General features: G+C 41.5%; 1 protein-coding gene across 2 annotated transcripts in view; it reads left to right on the top strand.

Annotated features, from left to right (window-relative positions):
• The window catches only part of LOC117415732 (protein Wnt-5b), an 82,764-nt gene that overhangs the window by 46,205 nt on the left and 11,081 nt on the right, over window positions 1-25,478 (top strand). For both annotated transcript variants that reach the window (XM_034026455.3, XM_034026456.3), the window contains exons 2-4: window positions 12,963-13,114; window positions 14,336-14,583; window positions 17,426-17,718. In XM_034026455.3, the coding sequence (XP_033882346.1) occupies window positions 12,963-13,114; window positions 14,336-14,583; window positions 17,426-17,718 (693 nt within the window). The remainder of the gene's footprint in view (window positions 1-12,962; window positions 13,115-14,335; window positions 14,584-17,425; window positions 17,719-25,478) is intronic.

The raw sequence follows: 25,478 nt of genomic DNA on the forward strand, positions 1-25,478 counted from the left end.
AAACTTGAATTAAAACCATAATGTTGCTATAGCAACGTGTGGTAAGAACTCTGTTAGCCCCGCCCACTTTCCCTGACTATATATATGTAGAGTAGGTGGGGCTAGCACAATTGAAAAGACACATTGTAACAAGGTTTAAATGGAATGGGCAAGTCAGTTCGGTGCAGGGCACTTAGGATTCTGCAGACAAGCTCAAAGCCAGATAAAGACAGACTTACAATTATAATAATTCAACTTAGGATAATTCAACTGCATTTTCACAGTATCTGCCTTTTCACAGAGTGCATATCCAAGTATAAACACATGCTCCAATCTGTTAGACAGTGTTTGTAGGGCTCAAGTGATATATTAACAGTTTGTTACAATGCTACAAATATTGCACTGTAGAAGAAGCTTAGTAAATCAACTTGAATGTAAAGGTTTAATAACCAAAAAAATAAAATAAACATTTCCAACCTCTCATTAGAGTAAAAACGTCCTCGCAATGCCTAGACCCGTATCTCAGGTCCAGTTATAAAGTACTGATCATTTTCAGCCATTTCAAACTGACCTCCAGCTGTCCAGGAAATACCCCAGCTGTTGGCAACACCAGCTATAATACGTATTGCCTTGATGCTTAATTGATATGAATGTATATGTTTCTCAGTGCTGAAAATATTTGTTGTACCTGTTTGAATGGAATAAAGATATAGTAACAAATGGCTTTAAAATAATCCTAACCTTAATTATCTTCAGTGCCCATTTCACTGCTCCCCTAATCATTGTGTAGTTGGACTTTCTGCTGTGTTCTTCATTTTTGTAAGATCTGTGAAGGCACCAGACTGGGGTTGGGTTGGAGAGGGGGGGGGGGGGGGGGGGGATAACCAAGGCTTTAAAACAGGGCTGGGGTCAGGATTCCAGCCTGCCACTGCCCCAATATATAAAGAGTTACCCCTGTGGTACCATTCTAAAATGATAGCCTTATACTACTGTAACTATAGGAACTCTTTCAAAAGCATTACGGCCATTTCAAACAGTTAGGTGTTAAAAGTCTCCAAAACAACATTCAAACAGCTGGAATAACTAGACCTCGGGCCGCCTATCCTTTTTTTTTCCCCCTGTGTCAGTCCCCAAAAAACACATGGAACTGCATAAAACTGCCAAAAAAAACTCTACTTAGTGCTTTTATTTTTCTTTGGAAGGTCTGTTTCACTTACTGGTCAGGCAGAAGGGAAGTATATGTTCTCACTGTAGCCCATATTGCTTTGATTCAGAGTCTGTCTGGTTGCCTGGGTTTGTCACCGGCTCAGACTAATGATATACAACAGGCAGGCAGCACTTAGACATCTTACCAGAGATATCTGTCAGAGCTTGAATCCCATTGATCTCTGTGCACTGACGCACAGAATCCTGGGATACAGTCGGACCTGTTCTCAGCTGAGGAACATGTCTCTCACTCTGTACATTTCAAGTTGTTCAGCACTGCAGTCTGACAGTGGAAGGTGCTGTCTGATATATTTATCTTTATTCTGGAGCGGCTAACGTTTCTTACTGATATTGACTTCTAACAGTGTCATTGGAAGACACTGCAGATTCATCCCCTTAAAAGAAATATACTTGTGTCAAGTCTCTGCAGTTTAGAGGGATGTTTTCTATCATTGACGTTTCCATGATATATCATTTCTTGCCTGTTTTACTATGTGTGTTCTCTGTCATTCAATATTATTATTATTATTATTATTATTATTATTTATTTCTTAGCAGACGCCCTTATCCGGGGCGACTTACAATCGAAAGCAAATACATTTCAAGTATCACAGTACAAGTAATAATACAATTAAGAGCAAGATAAATACAATGACTTTGGTTCAAGCAAGTACAAGTGTGACAAAATACAATTCAATGATACAGCAGATAAGTGTCAGTGATAGTTACATCAGTATATGCGCTGGGGAGGCCGCACTGTGGTTGATCCCCGGAGCCAGCATCGCAGCCGTTGTGTGTGCTGATGCGCCAGGGAGGCAAAATAAGCTGATCCCTGGAGCCAGCATTACACTTCAGCCATTAACACCAGACAGAAGGATATCTACATCATCATATGGAAGGAAACGTAAATGGATGGAGACACATATGGATCACATTAGTTTACTGTAAAGCTACGTCTTAGTTGGTGCTTATCTTGGCGAGAGCCGAGTTCAAATCAGCATGAAGTTTTAACATCTACTCTCGTGTAATGGAAATCAATTATGATTAAATACAAAATACTACAGATATACCAATACCAATATTTTAGTTTCAACTCAGGTCATTTTTTTTTACAAGGCTAAGCGCACTGATTGGTTGTTAGTAATCACATGACCGTGCAGGAGGGTTTTTTTTGCACTACCACACAACTTGGTTCTAAATTTGTAATCACTGGGTTTTGTGATTTTTTTTAATTGACCATTTTATAAGCGCAATAACACACTCCAGGATGTGCATTAGTATGACATTACTGCAGTTCCTGGGTGGTTGAAGACACTTGGCATCGCCTCATGGTTCAAAATGCACCCAGGGCGTGTGTTATTGTTTACTTATATTGTTTTTATAGTTAGGGTTGTTCACAGTTGCAGAGAGGGCAGAAATGAGTCCCACCCCTAGTGGTCTTTTCTAAAACTACATAGCTACAAAAGTTTACCAAATTAAAAGCATAGAACATTGTAATAAATCATGGTAAAGCACAGGTAAGCATTGTAAAGAATAGCGAGGTGTGGTATATCATATTTATAAACATAGCAAAGCAGGGTAGACTATGGTAAATGCATGGTATAACCACAGGAAAAGCATGGGAAAACTGCAAAAAATACAGTGATTAACTTTTATAAACTGGTCTAGGCAGAAACAACAGCAGAGTATAATAGAGAACACACAGAACAGGGCATCATTGTTAACAGGGCTACTTTGAGTGTACATTGCCTAGCCCCTTTCAAGCTAGAAAAAAAGGATTGATTACCTTTTTTTGTTTGTTTTTTAGCCTGCATTTTTCAGGATACGTGATGTTTCAAGTACAGAGCTATAGGTTCCTGGTAAATGCTTGCTTGTGTAGTCAGGAGAGCAGTGCAGGTCTGCGTCCTGGGTGAGCGAAATAGCCAGTCTTTGCAGGCTCTGGAGCCCAGGCAAGCTTTTCCTATAAATACATTTATAACTTTTGGTAAACTTGGGATGTCTGCAAAAAAAAAAAAAAAAAAAAAAAAGACTAAGTATACATGGTCTGACTTCATCTGTACACCCTCATGAGAAATACACACACTGAAGATAATGATAGCAGCTAGAGATCTTAACTGAACCTGTGAATATGTGAATATGACCCTTGCAGAGGTATGCCAGTAGTAAAATAAAATGAAAAAATGTAGCAAAGCATCGAGTTACATTGTGGTAGAGAGGCAGGTTAGGTGCTTGGTGAGCTGCAGCATTACATTACAGTGCTCAATCACCATATTCAAGTGCATGGGGTTCTTTCATGTGGGGTAACCTGCCACGCTGGGGTGTGAACAGGGCTGACTGTTCTGTGTCTTCCTCATCGTGGGGGCCTATGCCCAACAATAAGACTTTACGAGCTGGTTCTCGACTCCTCCCATGGCTGTGCCTTGATGCTCTGAGGTGTCAGGAGCACCTAACGAATTCAGTGTGTTAACCATGCTTTCAGGAATCATTCCATCAGAACTGAAACACAGCACACTTCAAAGGCTACATTTATACTGCTTTACCATTCACACCTTATTTAGATACTTTATCATTTGTATCAGTCCTAGAGGATGCATTCAAATATTTTAGGCAACATCTTATATTTGATTTCAATTTGCAAAGCAACATTCTTTAAATATGTGGCTAAAACTCCCACATGATTTTTAATGTTTTTTTTTTTTTTTTAATTATTTTTAAGATTTTAAAAAGGATTGATGTGATAAAACATTTTTTTTAAAGCATATGGCATGAATCAGTATGTGATATTAACTTTAACCAACTCTCAGGGTGTTATTCGGCCATCCACACTTGTGTGATAAAAGTTGTAATCACATGCCAAGCACTACCTGCTATATACTCATGCACACATATTGCAACAGGCACTCACTTCTGGATAATTAACTTCAGTCCAGGATCCTGCTCTAGCATGCCGTTAACCCTTTAGGTACAAGAGACATACCGGTATGTGTCACACAAATACAAATTATTCTAACTTTCTTATTTGTGCAATGAGGTGCACGAAACAGGGTTTAAAGTTTACTGAGGTTGGATCTGGTCATCCAAATTGTCAGTCGCCTCCTCGCAAGACTTGTAATGTAGAAGAAACTGTTTGAACAGCCCCTCAATTCCTTGTGTACCTTAAAGGGTTAATTACTGAACTGAACAGCCCAGAGCTGTTCGTGACCCAGTAGGTTCAATTAAATGATGAAGGATCCTGTTAGAACTGGATAGGGATTAAAATCAGCCACAAGGTAACGTATGTTTAAGGTAAAATTACCCTATAATACATGCATGTAAAGGAACTACTTTTCTGAGAAAACCCGGGGTCTTCCACTCCAGGTCTCTGTTCCAACCATGTTCTTAATTATTAAATTGAGCCAATTAGGAGCCAAGGAGGCTGTGTGGTCCAGTGGTTAAAGAAAAGAGCTTGTAACCAGGAGGTCCCTGGTTCAAATCCCACCTCAGCCACTGACTTGTTGTGTGATCCTGAGCAAGTCACTTAACCTCCTTGTGCTTCGTCTTCCTTTCGGGTGAGACGTAATTGTAAGTGACTCTACAGCTGATGCATAGTTCACACACCCTAGTCTCTGTAAGTTGCCTTGGATAAAGGTGTCTGCTAAATAAACAAATAATAATAATTAAGCCCTTGATGAGATCCTTATAATAACGCAATATTTGAATTTACACCTAAATGAAGTGGGGAATGGCCTTGCCAGGAACAGATGTACACTGGCGAAGAATATATATATATATATATATATATATATTACTTATGATGTTAAGTTTGTTTTTGTTGTAGTTCTTCAACATATTGAACAACAGTACATTTATTAAAAAAAAAAAACACTTTGTTTATCTTCTCAGCTTTACAACGTTTGAAGATGTTATGTGATTACACAAGTGTACACGCCAATTCTGGAACTGTTTTTTAGAAAAATTGTTTCAAGTCACGTAAACATTATCGTTTTCAGAAAGCTATATTCTTATTTCAGTTTTCCTGAAAACAGCACTCGATGTACACTCACTGCCTGTAAACGAACTGGACTGTCTACTGCAAGGTCTGCTTCCTGACAACGGCTTAGCTGTGGAGGAATATGGGGAATTTGACACAACGGAGTTACATTGTGGCCTGAAACTGTGGACGATTGTGTGACACACTGCACCTTTACATTCAAATAGATCCCGCGCCCCGACGTATCGACCTCTCCACAAGCTAGTTCCTGTTGCCTCCGCTGATGTCGTCTGTGAAGATGCGTTTAAAAAACAAACAAACACAGGCGTTCAAAAAACAAACAAACACAGGCGTTCATTGTCAGTGAGAACAGAAAAGGGTTTGTGGTAGGGATGACGATGCTCGCTAAATCCTTGCTAAATGGGTCAACATTTAAAGAAATCCTTAAAAGAGCTGTCTGTCTCCCAGTTGTCTCGTAGCACAGCGCCACAAGCCCACGTCATTCCATTCAACAGAAAATGTCAGTGTCGTTGTAGACTCGGGACGAGCCAGTTCTCATTAGAAAGTCTTTTTTTTTCCCCTACGTGGGCAGTAACACAATGTAACGCGTTTTCTGTTTACGTGTATCACCTACCAACCTAAACTTGCTTGTTTTCTCCCAGTCCCGCCAACCTTCCGACATTCTAATGAGGGAAAGTGGCCAGGATACACTTTATGCTGGGCAAAAAAACAAAATGATGACATATTGCACATGCCTTCCAGTGAGTAAATGCTGGCCCTCACGTGATTGGTTTAGTTATGCAAATGCCGTCCCTTCTGTAATTGGTAGAAGTTGCATCTCCCTGTTTGCAAGTCTTTTTCAGTCACGATGGGCAAGACAGTATAGGCCATCGATACAGGTGTGGTTGGAGGCGTTTCCGTATCCAAGACCTCACCTATTACATGTTTATTCACAAGGTCTCAGAAGTGAAGGGCTCTAAACCAGCACTTATCAAACCCGGGTCCTTCAGGGGAAAAAAAAATCTTTTGACTTGTGGTGAGAGATATAAAACATGTACCTGCATCACAGGTGTTTCTTTGGCTTTATTATACAGAGTGGTTTTTGATTGAGTGAGAAAGGCCTTGCGATCCTTACAGACAGCATTATACTTCAACATTTAGATTCATTGCAGCAGCACAGTTTCTCTTCCTGGTCTGCGCTTTGCATTTTCATCAATTGTCATTTTTTTTTTAAAAAAAAGGGGTCTCTAAAAAGTTTGAGAACCTCTGCTCCACACCCTATGCTCCATTTACTTCCAATGACCAGGTGGGACATTTATTCTTCATTTTACACTCCCGACAAACTGGGTTTCTGCAAGAGTGACTGCAAAGACTGGAACCAAATCCATCTGTTCCAATGATCATTGCGGGATAGTGTGTGTTTCATATGGTCCCTTTTATCCAGTTTGTAGATGCCAGATGTTTTTTTTAATTTTTTTTTTTACTAAAAATGTAGTTGTCGCCAACTATTTCTTATTATTTTCTCCCAATTTAGAATGCCCAATTATTATTTTTAGGCTCAGCTCACCGCTACCACCCCTGCGCTGACTCAGGAGGGGTGAAGACGAACACACGCTGTCCTCTGAAGCGTGTGCCGTCAGCCGCCCGCTTCTTTACTCATCATGCAGCCAGCTTCAGAGCTACAGCATTGTAGGACAATGCAGCTCTGGGCAGCTTAGAGGCAAGCCCACAGGCGCCCAGCCAGATCACAGGGGTTGCTGGTGCGCGGTGAGCCGCAGACACCCTGGCCGACCTAACCCCTCCCCCCCACCAGGTGGCACTTGGTCAATTGTGCTCTGCCCCCTGGGCGCTCCGGTCTACAGTTGGCTGTGGAATAGCCTGGACTCAAACCGGCGACGTCCAGGCTATAGGGCGCATCCTGCACTCCACGCAGAGCGCCTTTGCCGGATACGCCACTCAGTAGCCCAGTTTTATAACCACTTCTTTAAAATGATAGTTCATGAACTCTATGGGGTATATGATGAATAAAAACCATGCATGCGTTGTGAAGTATAGTCTGCATGTACAATGGTACAATTGTACATGCAGACTAGAGGATATGTTTGCTGGTTGGCAGGGTTTGGAGGTACTGCTACCTCTCAGGGCCTGTATTATATACAGTATACAGTGGGCTAAAATGACTACTAATTTGAGAGTCGAATAGTGGATGTAAAACTAGACGAATAGGTCGATTAGTCGGCACTTAAAAAAACTAAAACTGCTTGAGCGGTTATTTATTTATTTATTTAACTATTTATTAATGTTTATTAATGTTCTAAAATGGTTTACCGATTACCTGGACTGCCTCCATCTGAAACAGCACACTCACTGCCACTTTACTATTCCACAAATCTATCCTTTACAAAATGAGTCAATGGAATCATTAACTGCCCCTTACCCTTAACAGAGTATTATGGGGGCTTCATGCCTGTTCAATAGCAAGATTCTCATTTCTCTAGTTGCCAGATGAGTCACACTCCATCAAAACCAAAGAGCCTGCAGGCATTTCAACTGGCTACTGATGTGCTCAGATCTCAGAAAGGTCAGGTCTGATCAATACTCGGATCGCAGTCAGGTGTCAGAAGCTAAGCTGGGTAAGGTTTGGTCAGTACTCGCATAGGGGAATCTCAAAGGGGCTGGCTGTATGCATTCTGCTTCATTACAAAAGCTGACCTTGTTGGCGGTCCAGTTTGTTTACATCTATACAAGCCCCCTCCCCTTTAAGAGTCCTGGCTATAGCAGCAGATTCAAGATGCCCCAATGTTGAGCGCGAGTTAGCAATCTGAATTTTAAAACGACTCTTCTTACAATAGGAGACAAGTGCAAGACCATTTGCAAATGGAGCAGACCGCGCTAAAACACGCTGTCCTTACAAAGGTACCACCAAATGTTCCTGTCAGGACACTGCACTCTGATTGGTTATCATATTATTGTTAATAAAACAATGAATAATCCTCTTTCAATACCGAAACCCTAAACCTAATGTCAGTATCCTATACAGCAGGCATTACACAAATTAAATTCATGCCCGACCGTGTCACCAAGTCACCATACTACACTTGACTATTCTTTTACGGTACTATGATAAACCAAAGTAAACTTTTACATGTGACTCGTTAAAGAAAGTTTCAAATTGAACAACATCACGTACCACCCTAGTCCTAGACTTACATCCTACTCGCCGGATTTAAATAACGGAAAATGAGTTGGGAGATAGGAGGTTACACAGCGCGTAACAAAGTGTAGCATAGGGAGTTCTGTGTGAAAGCAAGTCTCTTTCAACTTCTACCACCTCATTTGCCTGACAACGGGGTTCAAAGCGTTGAAAAAAACAGGCAAGCAAGTAAAACATATGTTTAGACCAAGTGAGCCACCTTGTGGTGAATGTGGGTAATTTCAGTCGCTCTGTATTATTGCGCGTGCCTGTGTGCACCCACATTTACGGTGCTAAAGATCTATAAATTACAACAAACAACAGGGAAATTATTTTGGCGTTGAATTGCACAGCAGTGAACCTTGTGGCTTTCTTCGGTGTACCTAAATTCATAGTAAACGTAATATAACTACTTTTTACGTTTATTTTGTAAATCCAAATTTAAGTACAGTATTTGGTCTAAGGAGCTTAGTTGCATTCTTGCTGTCCACCTATAGGTGGTGCTGATGACCAGATTAATTTATCCTTGTAGAAAACGAAAGCACAGTCAAAGTGCTGGAATAACACGATGCCACCATTGGTGTGAGTATATGTGCTGTGGTGTGGTCTTCCATTAATTGATATGTTGTGCTTTAACCCTTTGAGTCCTGGCGGGATCTCAAGGTCTAGAGCAGGGGTGCCCAATTCCGGTCCTGGAGAGCCGGTGTCCTCCTGGCTTTTGTTCCAACTGCCCCTTAAATTACTTAATTGGACCAATCAAGCACTTATTAGAAGCTTAATTTGTCTAATTAAGCAATTTAGTGTACAGTTGGAACAAAAACCAGGAGGGACACCGGCCCTCCAGGACCGGAATTGGGCACCCCTGGTCTAGAGTACTTTGAATACTGACAAGACTTTCAAGTCCCATTTGCCAATATGTGTGTGTGTGTGTATGTTGTTCTTTTATCATCAATAAAGGAGATGTTTTTTTTAATTATATAACTTAATTTTGCAAACTTTGTCTTCGCAAAAAATAAAATAAAAAAATAAAAAATTCAGGACTGAAAGGGTTAAATGCATGCACAGTAAAATCAAATATTTTAAAATGAAACAGAACTATTATTGGGAAAACATGTTAGTGTTCATTTGAACTGTTTTATACTATACTTTAGCAGCTGGTTTCACAGACACTGATTAGCACTTGTGTTGGACTACATAATGTTACCTCGGGTAAGGTAGTCCAAGCCTAGTTCTCATTGGGTTCTGTGAAACTAGCCGTAGATGTACTAAAACACACGTGTTATAAAATAAATGTATATAAATAGGAATATATGTTTATAGTCCATTGCATAACATGTATGTTTAATTCTGCAAGCACTTTATTCACAGTGTAGTTTTGGTTTATTTTGTCTGCTATATAACACGTAACCGAAAAAGACAGTGATGAAGTGTACAGCATTAAGACTAGTCGACTAGTAAACTGTTAACTGGCGTTTGAAGGAAAATAAAACGTAACCATGCATTGGGGTCAGGATTATTTTTCAACAATGCTATTCATAGCTGAAGTTCCACATCTGTGCAATAGTTGAGCGCGGATTTCACATCAGGCTACCGTGATGTCTATAGGGCTTCTCCGCACAGCCGGTTACATCTGCACGGTCTGTCGGCGCAGCATATTGGCTCTAAATATACGCATTCACCGAATAAATAAATACATAAATAAATAAATGATGCACCTTAAATAATTGATTAATTTATTAAGCCTAGCCTATACACTGTAAATCAAGTGTCTAGAATGTAACATACTACTTAATCGACAGAGTATAGACACGTTTCAGTGTTTGAGAAGTGACAAGTTCGCGTTAGGGTGAAGGTGAGCACGTCTTTTAGGGTGCGGCTAAGTAAGAATACATCAAAGGGGCTGTGTGTGATTACGCGTCTTTATCATGCAGAGACGTTTGGGAAATAGCCTGGCGTCTCTTACACCAACCTGTCACTACTGCAAACTGTTCCACACAATCACTATGAAAAGAATTAGAAATAAACAAGACCAAAATCAGAAACTGAAACCTCCGCCTTCCAATTGCAGTCCCGGAGGCAGATCAAGAATGCCGACTGGGGTTAGGAGGTGCAGTTCCCATTTGGTCCTCTAGGCGGCACTGCATTGAAGGCGGATGGAAGAGCGCAGCATAAATATTATTTGTGATTTGCCTATTTACTTCAGTGAATAGGCAAAGAGAGAGAGCCCAGTAAGTAGTAGAATATAATTATATACATATAGTTATAAGATACATCATTAATTTAACTTGATGTGAAAACCAAAGACAGACAGTGGAATGTGGTAAAATCCTTAAGTAAAAAAAAAATCCATTATAATGGCGAATAATACTGTAATTGGGTGGTATTGGCCGTCTTAGTTTTACAGATAATTTCCAAATGTTTTGTATTCACACACTATATATATGTGTGTGTGTTTCATGTATTGTCAATGTATTTGAATAGCCTATATGTTGCAATATAGTGACATTCTGTAGCCTAGTCGCAGGCTATCATGCCAGAGGAAATCGTTTATAAGAAAAAAAAGAAAACAACTCACAAATCTATCAGAGGTGAATTCCAATAAATCAGAAGGTGCATCATGCAGTAATAAAAAGGTCTCTCCTTTGAATGAGTTTATGGCAAAGGCGTGACGAGCGACGAGCCTATTGTTATGGAACTGCGTTTTAGTGGCCTTTATGACCACATAGAACCCAATAGCATTTAACAGGAATCCCAAGAATGCTGTTCTGGACTGTATACATTTATACGGTACGGCTTTTTTTTGTGAACTGCATTTACTTATTATTATTTTAAGACTAACATTACAAAAAATGAAGTACAAATCCGTGGTTAATCTGCTGTACGGCATATTTTTTGTCAGGGTGCAAATCTGCAGTATAAGCCTACTGACTATTCGTGCCAACTCCACACAAACACTATAACATCTTTTGCAAAGCTGCAATTATTGCGGTAACCCTTCTGGTGTTAGAACCCGCTGGAATCCGTGTTCTGAGGAGAGTGGCCTGAAATAAACTTTCTTTCTTGGACTATACGCGCGCCATTCTGCAGTGAAATAACTAGTCAGTGAAATCAAATGTTTACATCTCTAGCAGTGTAAAATCACATCAGTCAAAAATATATACCTTAATGTCGCCGATATTGTATTCACCAATTCCCCCTCGCAACTTTCTCCTAGCCAGAACCACGAAACTCTTACTGAAACACTGCACAGCCACACTGTTCTAGAAACACCTCCCCTGGTATTTTACCAGGATTATCTATGTATTCGCATGTGTTTCCACCCACACTTAAACCGTGCTTTCCACTGGAGCTCCAGCATTTGTCCAAAAACTCTTTGGAGTGTAGTGGACTTGATACGCTTTGTTACAATGTCCAATGTTTCCGTGCACCATGCCCCCCTCCCTCTTCCAGCGGTCTCTGCTAAGGCATTTCAGTATATAGCTCAGTAAGATAAAGACCGAATTACAGCTGGAAAACAGACAAAGGGACATGTATTGCTTTGTTCCATTTCCCCTCCCGCTAAAGGTGTAGCCGTACAACTTCTTAGGCATTTTGTAGCGCATGTACTTGGACATGAAGGCTCAGTCCTAACCCAGTGTTAATTTAAATCTCTGTATAACGCAGGCGAATCACACACAAACCATGTTATCTATCCAGTTGCTTCGTGCATTTATTTTTCAGAGAAATGTGCCATAGGTGGAGAGAATAGTCTAATTAAAACCAATCGCTTTTCATATCTGCATCTGAACCGCATGCTGAAAATCTACTATTAGCAGACTGGTGGCATTCTTGCAGGAGTACACGTTGGCATGTTGGTGTTGGTCTGTAAAGTAACAAGGCCATTTTTTCCATGCGCACACATACAATACCGAGTGGAACGAACAATAAAAAAAAAGTTTAGCTCTGAACTTTTTCCCCTTCGTTGACAGGAGGGCTCGGTCAGCTCTCACCCGGCAGGGGATCGTGTTTAAACAGCCCACAATCCCTATCCATTTGGTGTTTTCCTAACACTGTGGTGGTCTGCGCTCTCGGGATAAGAGAGGTGATTCTTGTTCTTCACCACCGTCCCTCCCTCTTCCGAGCTATTGTGTCTTTAGAAATGAGAGAGAGAGAGAGAGAGAGAGAGAGAGAGGGAGAGAGGGAGGGAGGGAGGAGGGGGGTATCACAATGTAATTACCAAAAACATCAGATTCAAAGATAGGCAGGGCGCCTGCACTGGTGATCTCGCTCACTTCTCCCTGTCCCATCCCTCTCGCCTCTTGTCATTTTCACTCCTGAGGTATCGTTTTATTCTGTGTGTCCAAAGCAAAAGGGTTTTTTTTTTCCAATTCAGATGGAGGCACTTGTCGGACCAATCAAAGCAAGGGAGATGGACAGTCATAAAGACTCTTGTTGAAAATCAGATCTTCCGCAGAACTTGGGTTGCACTTGAAAGCGCTGGGAGAGTAAGGGTATCGTTGAAGCACTGCAGCTAAGAACACTTGGGGTTCTTTTTTTGGCTCACAAGGGATTTTAAAATACTTTCTTTTAGTTGATCTAAGCCTTTTTTTTTTTTTTGCTGTTGATCATTTTCAGAAAAACACGTTTAAGTTAAGATCTTCGATTCAGGGGGGAATGGACCTCAGGCTGACCCAAGGCCAGTTCACCATGACGGGGATCCACTTGCTACTGGCAATCGCTCTCATCTCCTGCACTTCCCAGCTCTTCGTGGATTCAAACTCGTGGTGGTAAGTTACGGTGTCCTTGTTTACACACGCACATATTCACTCACTAAAACAAAAACATGCGTGGTTTTGTTGACAGCAGTGGCCTAATATGACATCTCCTATACATCTGTTCACAATAAGTGATATAGGAAAGTTCTCAGTTTTCGGTTAATATACTTCCATATAGTGTATGCTCGCTGTTGCTGCTAAATGACATGTATACAGTATTGTGGACTGCTGTGGATTACCTTTGGAGTATAATGTTATTTTGACATTAGCGTGTTATTTTCAATGGAGATTATGGTGTTACTCTGTTTTAACTATAAAAATGCTTTCCTTGCAAATACAATATTGAGGTATTTCTGTGACACACCAACACTGATCCTCCAAGCCTGTGAATAATAAGTTAGCAACATCCTTGTTAACTAATGCTTTTGGTGATCTCCCAAGGCATTGAGGCCGTAAGGTTTTCCTGGATAAATATTATAACATTTTAAAAAAAATCGAGTTGTTTACATGCATTGACATTTACAAACAAAGTATACATCTATGAGTTAGAGTATCTTACTGTTTAGGCAACTGTTGGACGCAATTTGAGGCGTTACCAACTTTTTATGAAGCGATTCGCTGACGAAAAACAAGCGTACATATGTAAAGTACGCGAGTCCGATTCTCCAGACAGCCGCCGATTAACAGCCAATACCATTACGGTAATTGTAACACTGGATGGTTGATGACGTCATTTCTTGGGCTGATAAACTTGTCTTCGTTTGGAATGGCACATCGTTACACTAATCCCAGCCCTCCCACTCCCCCTCTTCTTGGGAGAGAGATATGAAGGTCTATTGTTCAAATACACGGAGAGAATGGGGAGCCAAGCGGATTCTAATAATGAAATCCCCCAAAAGTGGAACCTGATTTATGGTTGATCGGTCAATTTCGACACCTTATAAAACGTTCAACCTTCAGCAGTCATTATAAAAACAAGCTAAAAGAATGTAACTGTGAAAAACTAACTGACATGATAACTTGCCATTCATTAAAGCGTATAAAGGCAGGCTAAAGATATCACCCAATTTGACTATAATCAATCGGCTGAAGATATGTTAATGAGCCAATAACCTATATTACCATACACATGAGGCCAGTGAGAGATACAGAGATGGTCAACGCTTGCAGATATATAGTGGGGTGATGGCAATTCTAACGTGACAAACTGCCTTTTCCCTTTTCTGGCTGTAGGTCTTTAGCAATGAACCCCATTCAGAGACCCGAGATGTACATCATAGGAGCGCAGCCTCTGTGCAGTCAGCTCGCGGGACTGTCGCAGGGCCAGCGGAAGCTGTGCCAGCTGTACCAGGATCACATGGTATACATCGGCGAAGGGGCCAAGACGGGCATCAAGGAGTGTCAGTTTCAATTCAGACAGAGGCGGTGGAACTGCAGCACCGTGGACAACACTTCGGTCTTTGGACGGGTCATGCAAATAAGTACGCTGCTATGTTGGGTATATAATGAATATAGTTGTTATACATCTTAATTTCCCCCACTATTATAATAGGGCTCGTTTATACTCCTTAATTGTATTTTATATTAGCGTGCCTCAATTCCCTAGACAAACATCACAGACAAGACTCAGTAGAATGACTTATTGATGCAGCTGAAAATGTAACAATTTTACTGACTTTCATGTACAAAGAATACAAATAGTTTAACTTATAAATTTTAAAAAGGTAAATCTGTAAATAGCCTTTATTCCACAGACGTTATCTTTCCACGCTGCAAATAAAGGCTACAGTTCAGGGTCAATGACAGGGGCAGGATGCGCTGGCCCGCTTAGAATGCAGACTTTATTATTATCCTGTCTTAATGTTTTTAAATGCCCAGATAAGCTATCAAAAAAGTAGAAGCCGTGTCTCTTACAACAATTGGGTGTGATATCCGTTTTGTATAACAAGGTGTAAGGTAACTTTTCCCTGCAGTGGAGGGAAAAAACACTGCTCCCCTCCCCCTCCTTTCCACAAATTGCAAAAGAAGAGTTATTTGCAGTCAATCGCTAGGTTTATATTGAGGTGTTAGCTCGGCCATTGTCCGCAGCCTCTTTTGAAATGCAATTATCTGATGGTAAGAAGTCGAGAAATCCGGGCGGACTTTTTGATGTCTCCGGCCACAGGACAATAAAACTGAATTCTTCTATAGGTTACATCCCTCTGATTTCAATGACCAGTCCGAACGCATAGCGCGCATACCAGCCTGCCCGTCTGTCACAGCCAGTCAGCACACGCCGTACGAGTCCGTGAGCCCTATTCCAAACACACAGACCAGACATAATACAGTTCTCCAATCTCATTATGTATTAGGTATGATCGAGGATCTGTGTACGGCTGTAAATTAATTGAAGTCTTCGAAATACACAGAGAACTAGATTTACGTTAGCGCCAAAGTCAATATTACTTTCAAAAATAAAAGAAAAACATCCACACAATTGAATATAACTCTGGATGCCAGTGTAAACCTGTTTTAAAAACAACTTATGAAAACGGTTGGTAACGATTTTAATTGTATATAAAAAGCACTGGAGCTTAATAAAATCGCTTCTTGTGAGACACTTGCGTTACATTGTGTTATATTGTACTGTAGATAGTACACCACACCTGCCGTTAAATAAACACGGGACACAATCACTCTAGTATCTGCTGCAAAGGCTGTTGTGGTGTCTGTCTTTGTTTCAGATAACGTTCACATACAAAGGGAACCCACATTCCCACGTGCACAGCAGATGCAAGGTGGTTTGAGAAAAAAAAATAGACTTAATATAAACGTTTTAGCCGACTTTAAATTCTTGACGGTTTAGTGCGCGCGTCCGTTCTTGGCGAGGTATAGGTGAGAGGATTACTTTTCTTTCTCATTCATAAAAAACGCAGGGTGTGGAATGAGTGTGTGGAAACCTTCAGCACCTCCGACTCTCCATTTCATTCTCACATTCCTCCTTCACACAGGTCGGCTTGGGTTGCGGGGCGCGCTCATAATGAATGTTCACACGAGAAAGCTGTAACGTCATTATTTAAACCCATTGATGTATTTATCTATGTATTTATTTGTATTTCTGTGGTTATCATCTTTTTTTAATTTCTTTAATTTCGGTACAAACCCGCTGCAAATGGCCAGCAAATGCAGCCAGCAAACCTTTCCCATTTATACACTATCAAATATTAGATTTTTATAGTAACCCTTGTAATAATATATGGCTTTTATGTCTCTAAGGTGTAATGTCCCATAGACTTTTAAAAACAGATGTGACAGTTTAGAACTGTTGAAAATATCAGCACCATATATGTTCCCTAAAGAAATCTTACCAATATAACAAATACAGCTGCCGTTTTGGGTGTAAACAAACTGGACTGTCAACATTGTATTCAGGGCAGTGGGGACCTGCAGCATTTTTAAACCATTTAAAAAATAAATGGTATTTACATTTTGTGACACCAGGGGGCACCACTGTTCCATTTCCACTTTAAAAGGAAAAACAATTATCACTGATTCCCTTTATTTGGGATTATTTGACTCTGATTATAGAATCATGGATCTTGCCTACAAAGTAGACAGTGCCTTCACTAGCACTGCGGTCCCTGTACTAAACTGCTGGGGCTGGGCTGAGTCTTGACCCCCTACTGAGCCACAAGCACCACATCATACCCAGATCACCTCGTGTTCATTGGAGCTCTTAGAACTGAGCAGCCAGGCCCCCTGCTTCAAGGTAGTCGTCTGATCAAATTCCAATATACTGATACAAGCCTCCATCCATTTAAAATGTGCATACTGTCAAACCGACTGACTTTTCAACAAGATTGAAAGGTATGCTAACCAAGGTTTCAGTGTTATTGCTGCTCCAATTCTAGCTCTTTGCTTGTTTTTGTATTATTATTTTAATTATATCTAATAGTTAATATATCTAATATATATATATTTTTTTTTTTGGCTTATTAGATTAGTTCACTAGTCTGCAGTTTTGAGTGGGGTTATCTTATAATGATTAATGAGAGGAGGCCATTTGACCCATCAGTGGTTGTCCTTAACCACAAGAGCAGTTTAGAGTGGAGCTGCCTTCCTGAGATCTGCATACAGGTCTGCAAAGCAGAAAGAGTGCACTTCTTTACAATAGGACCCCTTGCAATCCCAATAAGGCAGTCAGAGCATTCGTTTATTAAATACTGCAACTTGTAAGAAGGCATGTCAAGGTTTGCCATAAAACACTATAGAATTGCAAGGGAACTCACAGGCATTTTAACTAACTGTGTGTGTGTGTGTGTGTGTGTGTGTGTGTGTCTCCAGGCAGCAGAGAAACGGCCTTCACCTACGCAGTGAGTGCGGCGGGTGTGGTGAATGCCATCAGCAGGGCCTGCAGGGAGGGGGAGCTGTCCACCTGTGGCTGCAGCCGGGCCGCGCGCCCCAAGGACCTCCCCCGGGACTGGCTGTGGGGGGGCTGCGGGGACAACGTGGACTATGGGTACCGCTTCGCCAAGGAGTTTGTGGACGCCCGTGAGAGGGAGAAGAATTACCCCAAGGGCTCGGAGGAGCACGCACGCACCCTCATGAACCTGCAGAACAACGAGGCTGGAAGACAGGTATGCAGCCACCTTACCCCAGCTCAACTGCCGCTTGTACTGCAGGCGAGGCTAGTTATTATAAGAGGAAAGGACCTAGGCGAGGGATGAGGGGGTGGTTTCAACTGAGGGACTGCTTTGACTGGATAACATTTCTCATATTTTATGGGAACTGGACTCCATTATTCTACACATGTGGGTGCTCCAAATCATTGTTTAATGACAGGCTAGTAGCCATTATGTCATAATAACAGCTTTGTACTGTTTATGGGAGGCTGTGGTCCAGTGGTTAAAGAAACGGGCGTGTAACCAGGAGGTCCCTGGTTCAAATCCCACCTCAGCCACTGACTCATTGTGTGACCCTGAACAAGTCACTTAACCTCCTTGTGCTCCGTCTTTCGGGTGAGATGTAGTTGTAAGTGACTCTGCAACTGATGCATAGTTCACACACCCTAGCCTCTGTAAGTCGCCTTGGATAAAGGCGTCTGCTAAATAAACAAATAATAATACTGGCAGTCTCCAGCCACTGCATCCTCACCCACACTGAATTACCATGTCTTTTGAAGGGCAGTGCTCCCTCGTTATTCCACTATTTGATCATTCGTGAATTTGGTGAAATGTTTACAGTAAATTGCATGGGTGCTGTACTTTAATGGACAATAGCCCTTCACCGGTTCACTGTTTTTTTTATGTGTATTCATGAAGGCCCCTTATACAGTAAATATTGTCCATGTACAATTTAGTCATCATGGTCTAACCGTGAATGAACCAAATTTGTGAATCGTGTAAATTGAGGCAGAACTACAGTTTAGTACATATAAAACTGGCGATATAAAACTAGAAAGAATCTACTCCGAAAAGTGATTTGACTGCTTCTTCCTCCAGCTAAGACGTTTCTTACCCTGCCCCTCAACAAATGTGACTGTACCTTTAAAAAGGGGGCCACACCCTTATAATAAAACACATAAAGACATGCTTGAGGAAAAATACATAAATATGTAGTAGTACTTGAATACAACTTAGTGACATTGTTTGACCAATATTTGTGACATTGTTTGACCTATATTTAGTGACATTGTTTGACATTTCGACCACAAGTCTGTCAAAGAATTTGACCAAGTTTCTTTTCGTATTGCTATATAAAATCAAATAATACAAAAATCAAATAAGGTGTCCTTTTGCCGTTCGTAATGGAATTGACTTCCATAGATCATTAGACCACATACACTATGGCAGCTATCCAAGGTCCAGAGCCTCATGCCTGGTTTTCTGTAGGACATGCAGTGGTAGGTGCCTGGCTGGTACATGTGAGAAACAGTACATTTTAAAGTAGTTTTGAAAAACATTGGGCAATGACCCTCGTCCCGTGCCCCCTGCCCCCACCCCTCACTGACAGGAAATGAGCAGAGGAAGTGATTTACCCACAACAGGGCCTCAAGCTGGCATATTGAGATGAGTTGATTTCTCGACTCCTCCCCTAGTTACAGCTCTCTGCACTGAGGAGCTAATTGCCCAAAATGTTTTTCATTTAGATGGCCTTCATTTTTGTGATTGAGCGTTAAAAGTTTAAATATACAGCTATAGCCAAAAGTGTTGCATCACCCTATAGAATTAACTAATTTTGCTTCATAAGGTTGAATGAAACCTGCTGAATAAAGTTAACATATTGAATTACATACAGCTTTGTAGTTTTCCATATTCTTAATTAAAAACTGACCAAAATTAAAAAATGTGACATAAGAAATCTGGCGTACTATTATGGCATCCGGTAGACTTTTTCAATACCATTGTGTAGTGTCTTTGACGCCATGGTGTTTAATAAAATATCTAAATTATGTTCACATAGGTTTTTTTTTATATTATGTCTCAATCCTAAAATTCTAGGTGATGCCAAACTATATAGCTTTACTTTATGTAACACTCCAGGTTTAATGGACAGTTATGTTTTTATTGTTCTACCCACAATGCAACACAGTCTGGTACTTGTAGTCTGGTTCTCTTAAAGAAAAGACACAGGTAAAAACTACCTGAATGAAATGGGATTTGAGTTAGAAACAAAAAACAACTAATCTGTCCCAAACCGTTTCTCTTGACTAAACGCTAGTGCTAAATTGAACAGTTACCATAGTGCAATGTTGCAAACAAACAGAATGACCCAGATTTAGAGCAGTTTATTCTTCCAGAGTAAAACTCAGCATTTCATATCGTGTTGGCTGTGTGTTACAAAAATCTCTGCTTGAATATAATAAATGATCTGTGTGAGTTATTGTTTACATATATATATATATATATATATATATATATATATATATATATATATATATATATATATATATATATATATATATATATCGTACACAGTGGTGTAGAGATTCTTTAGCCATGCAGACGGGTGAGGTGGCCTGAGGTTTGGATAACGTGTCCGGAAGCTGACTTCACTGGAAGAGATCATGGAGGCCCAAGCAGCTCAGTGGTTAGTGTGTGTGCCAGCCATTGAAGTGGGGTTGGTCTGTGGTTGGCACTGACTAAGCCTGGCTTTACTGAAATTGGTACTTTCTGAGATGGCAGACAGCCTCCGCAGACTAGAGCACTAACTCTTTACTAAGGTATGTGGTGGCCTGAAATGCCTCAAGGTCACTGATGTCCTATAAGGTTTGGTCTCATAAGATATGTCCTAATTCCTGTGGAAATAAAAAATAAATAAATAGAAAGTTACAAAATTGAAACAGGACAGAAGAAAGGCAGACTGGAGTTATTTTAAAAGGTAACAACTGTGTTATTAAGCGTGAAGCAGTTTTGATATGCTGACGTCAGGAGTGCCAGACTCTCAGCTGCATTATAAGTATGTAGCCGCCACTTATAGGACATAATGGGGACTTACAATGAGTTTGTGACTGAGAGGGGGACTCAGCTGGTCACCATGGTGGGCCTCTCTTCTGATTGAACCTTGTGTGGTTTTTGAGTGTCCATTAAAGAAGGCCCGCATGTCAAGTGCAGCTCAAGGATGAGTTTTACCTCCAAGCTCATGAGGAGTGGAGCCTGCTGTCTCTCCCTCTTCCCTCTCCCCTCAAGGCTGCAGTCTCTCCCTCTCCCTCAAGCCTGCAGTCTCTCCCTCTCCCTCAAGCCTGCAGTCTCTCCTTGTCCCCTCTCCCCAGGAGCCTGCAGTCTCTCCCTCTCCTTCAAGCCTGCAGTCTCTCCCTCTCCCCTCTCCCTAGGAGCCTGCAGTCTCTCCCTCTCCCTCAAGCCTGCAGTCTCTCCCTCTCCCTCAAGCCTGCAGTCTCTCCCTCTCCCCTCTCCCCAGGAGCCTGCAGTCTCTCCCTCTCCCTCAAGCCTGCAGTCTCTCCCTCTCCCTCAAGCCTGCAGTCTCTCCCTCTCCCCTCTCCCCAGGAGCCTGCAGTCTCTCCCTCTCCTTCAAGCCTGCAGTCTCTCCCTCTCCCCTCTCCCCAGGAGCCTGCAGTCTCTCCCTTTCCCCTCGAGGCTGCAGTCTCTCCCTCTCCCCTCCCCCCAGGAGCCTGCAGTCTCTCCCTTTCCCCTCGAGGCTGCAGTCTCTCCCTCTCCCCTCAAGGCTGCAGTCTCTCCCTCTGCCCTCGAGGATGCAGTCTCTCCCTTTCCCTCAAGCCTGCAGTCTCTCCCTCTCCCCTCAAGTCTGCAGTCTTTGTCTCTCCCCTCTCCCCAGGAGCCTGCAGTCACTCCCTCTCCCCTCTCCCCAGGAGCCTGCAGTCTCTCCCTCTCCCCTTGAGGCTGCAGTCTCTCCCTCTCCCCTCTCCCCAGGAGCCTGCAGCCTCTCCCTTTCCCCTCGAGGCTGCAGTCTCACCCTCTCCCTCAAGCCTGCAGTCTCTCCCTCTCCCCTTTTCCCAGGAGCCTGCAGTCCCTCCCTCTTCCTCCCCAGGAGCCTGCACTCTCCCTCTCCCCTCTTCCCAGGAACGAGGCCGTCAAAGAGTGTAATCAACATGTCCAGCTGTTGAGGCCATCTGGACAGACGAGAGGGTGAAAGATAGGATGGGCCTGCTAAATCAGGGAGCCTGAGCTGTTTACAGAATCGTGAAGAATGGTGTGAACACGAACACAGCGGGAATGGGGGAGGAGGAGGGGGGGGGGGGTTAACACAGCCTGAGTGAAAGACACTGGTGGGAGATTGAGAAGGCATGTGAGAGGGGCTAGGGCAATCCTAGCACAGTGCATTATACATTCATGAGCACCATTTTTAAGAAATAACATTGGGATAGGATACCATTAGTATTATAATCCAAACCATTGTACAGTGTTGCCCTAAGGCAACCTTCAATACTTTAATGTTATAAGGCAGTGTGGTCACTGCTCCTATTTGCTCCCTAATGCCATTCCACAAGCAAAAAGCACAGTCTCTTAACTATGGATTCTGCTGTATTATAAAGGAGGAGCACAGTCTGTATTATCTTATAGAAACCCTAACAGAACCATAGACCACAGCATTACCAGTAATGGCAACACAATGACGATTGAACACATGACTCACAGTGGTGCTGCTGTAGCACATTTTCTGTTTAGCACTGATATGTCACCACGGTACTGAATAGATTGCCAATGTATAGTGTGTTCATACCTTTGTGATGCCATAGGTATGTCAAATGCCATTGGCCAATAGTACAGAACCATTTCCATTGTGGTGTCTGTTTGCACTGCAGCTAAAGAGCCATTTCTGAAGAGTGGCTTTGGGTTTTCTGCTGATGGTATGTCACAAGAATGCAGGGTTAATTAACAGCAACAAATCCACGTTGGAAAGTGTGCGATTGTTTTTAGATTGAGAAAGAGGGGCTTGCAAGTTTATAACGAGCGACCAAATGGTTCAGGTGCCCTTGGAGGGCGAGAGGTCAAGGGTTTAATCCTCATTCGGTGTCAGAGTGCTTACAGATCACAATGTAAAAACAACTTCAAAACACAGCTGATACGCAGCTAGCTGGCCACATGAGGTGGGGGGGTTCGCATGCCTCTGGTTTGTTTGTTGGATTTATCTCCTGTGATCTGCTCCGAGTGCTGCTTGGTTACATCCCCAGGGATTGGTCCTCACTGTGGTTTGGATTGCATTGTCAAGCTGTCAGAAAAGCTCCTGCAATGCAAGCCTCTCCTATGGGAGTCTGCTCAGGAGGACATGCATTTATAGTTCTGGGTTTGCAGGTCACAAAAGCACAGAAACAGACCCTTACTAAAGATGACCATGGTAAATATTTTCTGCTGTGCATTCGCCGTGTCGTCACAGGCTTTATTTAATATATCAGTATATTTAATAAATCAGACATGACGAATTCAAATGTAATTTAAATCATGCTTTCAATTTAATAATAATAATAATAATAATAATAATAATAATAATAATAATAATAATAATAATCTTTATTTTATAAAGTGCCTAAATGCATGCATCTCAAAGTGCTGTACAAACACAAAAAACACAGAGAACCATCTATACATTCAGCATATTAAGAGTATATGTAATATAAAAAGAAATGACACAAATCAAAAAAACAAATCATGATAAAAATGCCTGAACGTAAAAGTGTGTCTTTAGCTGTTTTTTAAAAGCATCAACGGTCTTAGCATCCCTGATAGATTGAGGAAGGTCTATATACTGTATATATATATATATATATATTGCATTGAATTTTCCTTTTTCTTTTCTGTTATTTACACTTTGCTTGGATTTTGTCATGGTTTTACCGTAATAAACTATTAGCAGGACTGATTCAGTGGAATTAGATACGGTTGAAGGGAAAACAAATACATACAAAATAAAACAAACTCAGCAAAGCCAACAAGGACATGACGGAGAGCCAATCAATGAACAGTGAAGGCATGTTTGAGGGGCCGAGGGGGAGGGGGCGGGGTGGGGTAGCGGCTGCAAATTAGGCGTGAAGCATTTACTCAAGAAAGATGGAAGTCTAGCGTGAATGTACTGGGGCCAGGCTGGCTGGCTGCCTGTATGACAGACACCGGCACTGGGGGCACATAGAGAAGGCAACAGGCATATTCCGGCTGTGCATGCAGCACTGTGTACCCCACAAAGACTGAGGCAGATTCAGTTTCAGAAGCACATAACACCCGCTAAATGATTGTCTGTGGCAATGTAGTAATGCAATTTACTGGCATTGCAATTTACTGGAGGGGCAATGGCAGCACAGAGGGAAGCTACTGGAGGCCTCACAGTAGTATTATTATTATTTATTTCTTAGCAGACGCCTTTATCCAGGGCGACTTACAATTGTTACAAGATATCACATTATTTTTACATACAATTACCCATTTATACAGTTGGGTTTTTACTGTATAAACTAAGAGCAACACTGCTGGTTATCCAGGTGCAGTAACTTGGGGTCACATCACTACCAGACTGCGTTGTGATGTCATAACACTGTGCAGACTGCGTTGTGATGTCATAACACTGTGCAGACTGCGTTGTGATGCCATAACACTCTTCGGCTGGGATTTCTTCAGTACAGTGAAAAAACGACAACCTGCCACTCACTCACGGGAATGCATTCGATTAATTGTATAACCTTCAGTGATAGGACTAGAAGAAACTTTGTAAAATTGTTTTTCTCTGTGCCTTCAATTAATTTATTTTAGTAATACTACCTAAAATATAAATACAAATATATTTTAGTTTGTCTCTTCCCTCATTAATAATGGGATTGACTGATAGAAATGTTCTTCTAGGAAATAATTTGAGACGCAAGGTCTGTACAATTTTTCTGACAGGATTTTTTTAAAATTGTTATTACAACTTAGGCACACTTTCTAAGTCCTTAGAGGAACTTTCTTAGTTACTACTTTACTAAAACTAGCAGTTTTATTTTCCTGTGACTAAAATGGTGCTGATTCAGATAAACACCCCTCCCTTTACCTTCAGCTGTAATGCAAAGCACCACAACACCACCCCAGATCCACTTCGGCACCTTCACAAAGCCTTTCTCTTGACTACAACACATTCCATTCTCTCCTGCCTCTCCCTCTCCCCCCTTATCTCTCGGCTCCCAGACCTTCTCGCTGTGGCTTGTTTACGTAGCTAGCTCTTTGCGGGGAATAGCTGTCCATCAGAGCAGGGCATTGTCTGTTGGGGGGGGAGTTGTCATCAAATAAAATGGATGGGCTCTCTGCCCCAGTGTGGCTATCTGTCATTTTCAGTGTCACTCACACAGCAGGTACATAAACAGCTGCATTCAAGGAGTTAGGCCCCGGCAATCCTCTCCTTCAATAAGTTCATAACCTTTCTTCAATTTGGCATCGTGAAACCACCGCAAAACTGCAGCAAACCCTTTAAAGCATTTGTTGTCCTAATTTGAGCTTTTATTAACCCCCTTCAGGAACACTGGCAAGCACATTCTCCAAAATATTCACCCGAGGCCTTGCATTTTAGCATCGCCAGGCAGCCACGTATGAAGTTGCTATAGAAACCTCTTTTGTTTTGAAGTGGTGGTGAGGGGGATTCAGAATTCAAAAAAACTTTTTGTTTCATATTTTATATCTTTATGTGATTTGTATTAACAGGAGTATTACAGTAACGCAAGGTACCAATTATTGAATACTTTCTACATATGTATTAACCCTTTCAACACTCACACTGGGTTTATATTTGAATCATGGCACTGCTATCTTTATTGAAGCTTTAAAAAAGAACCAAATACAAAACAAAAACAACATGTATGATCAAGTGTTTGCTATTTGGTACTTTTTAAAAGCCACTATATGGATCGTTTAAGTCCTCATAAGTACCAGTACAATATAAATAACGCTCATTTTTTACTGAA

This window comes from Acipenser ruthenus, chromosome 7 (genome assembly GCF_902713425.1).
Source record: "Acipenser ruthenus chromosome 7, fAciRut3.2 maternal haplotype, whole genome shotgun sequence".
NCBI classification, from domain to species: domain Eukaryota; kingdom Metazoa; phylum Chordata; class Actinopteri; order Acipenseriformes; family Acipenseridae; genus Acipenser; species Acipenser ruthenus.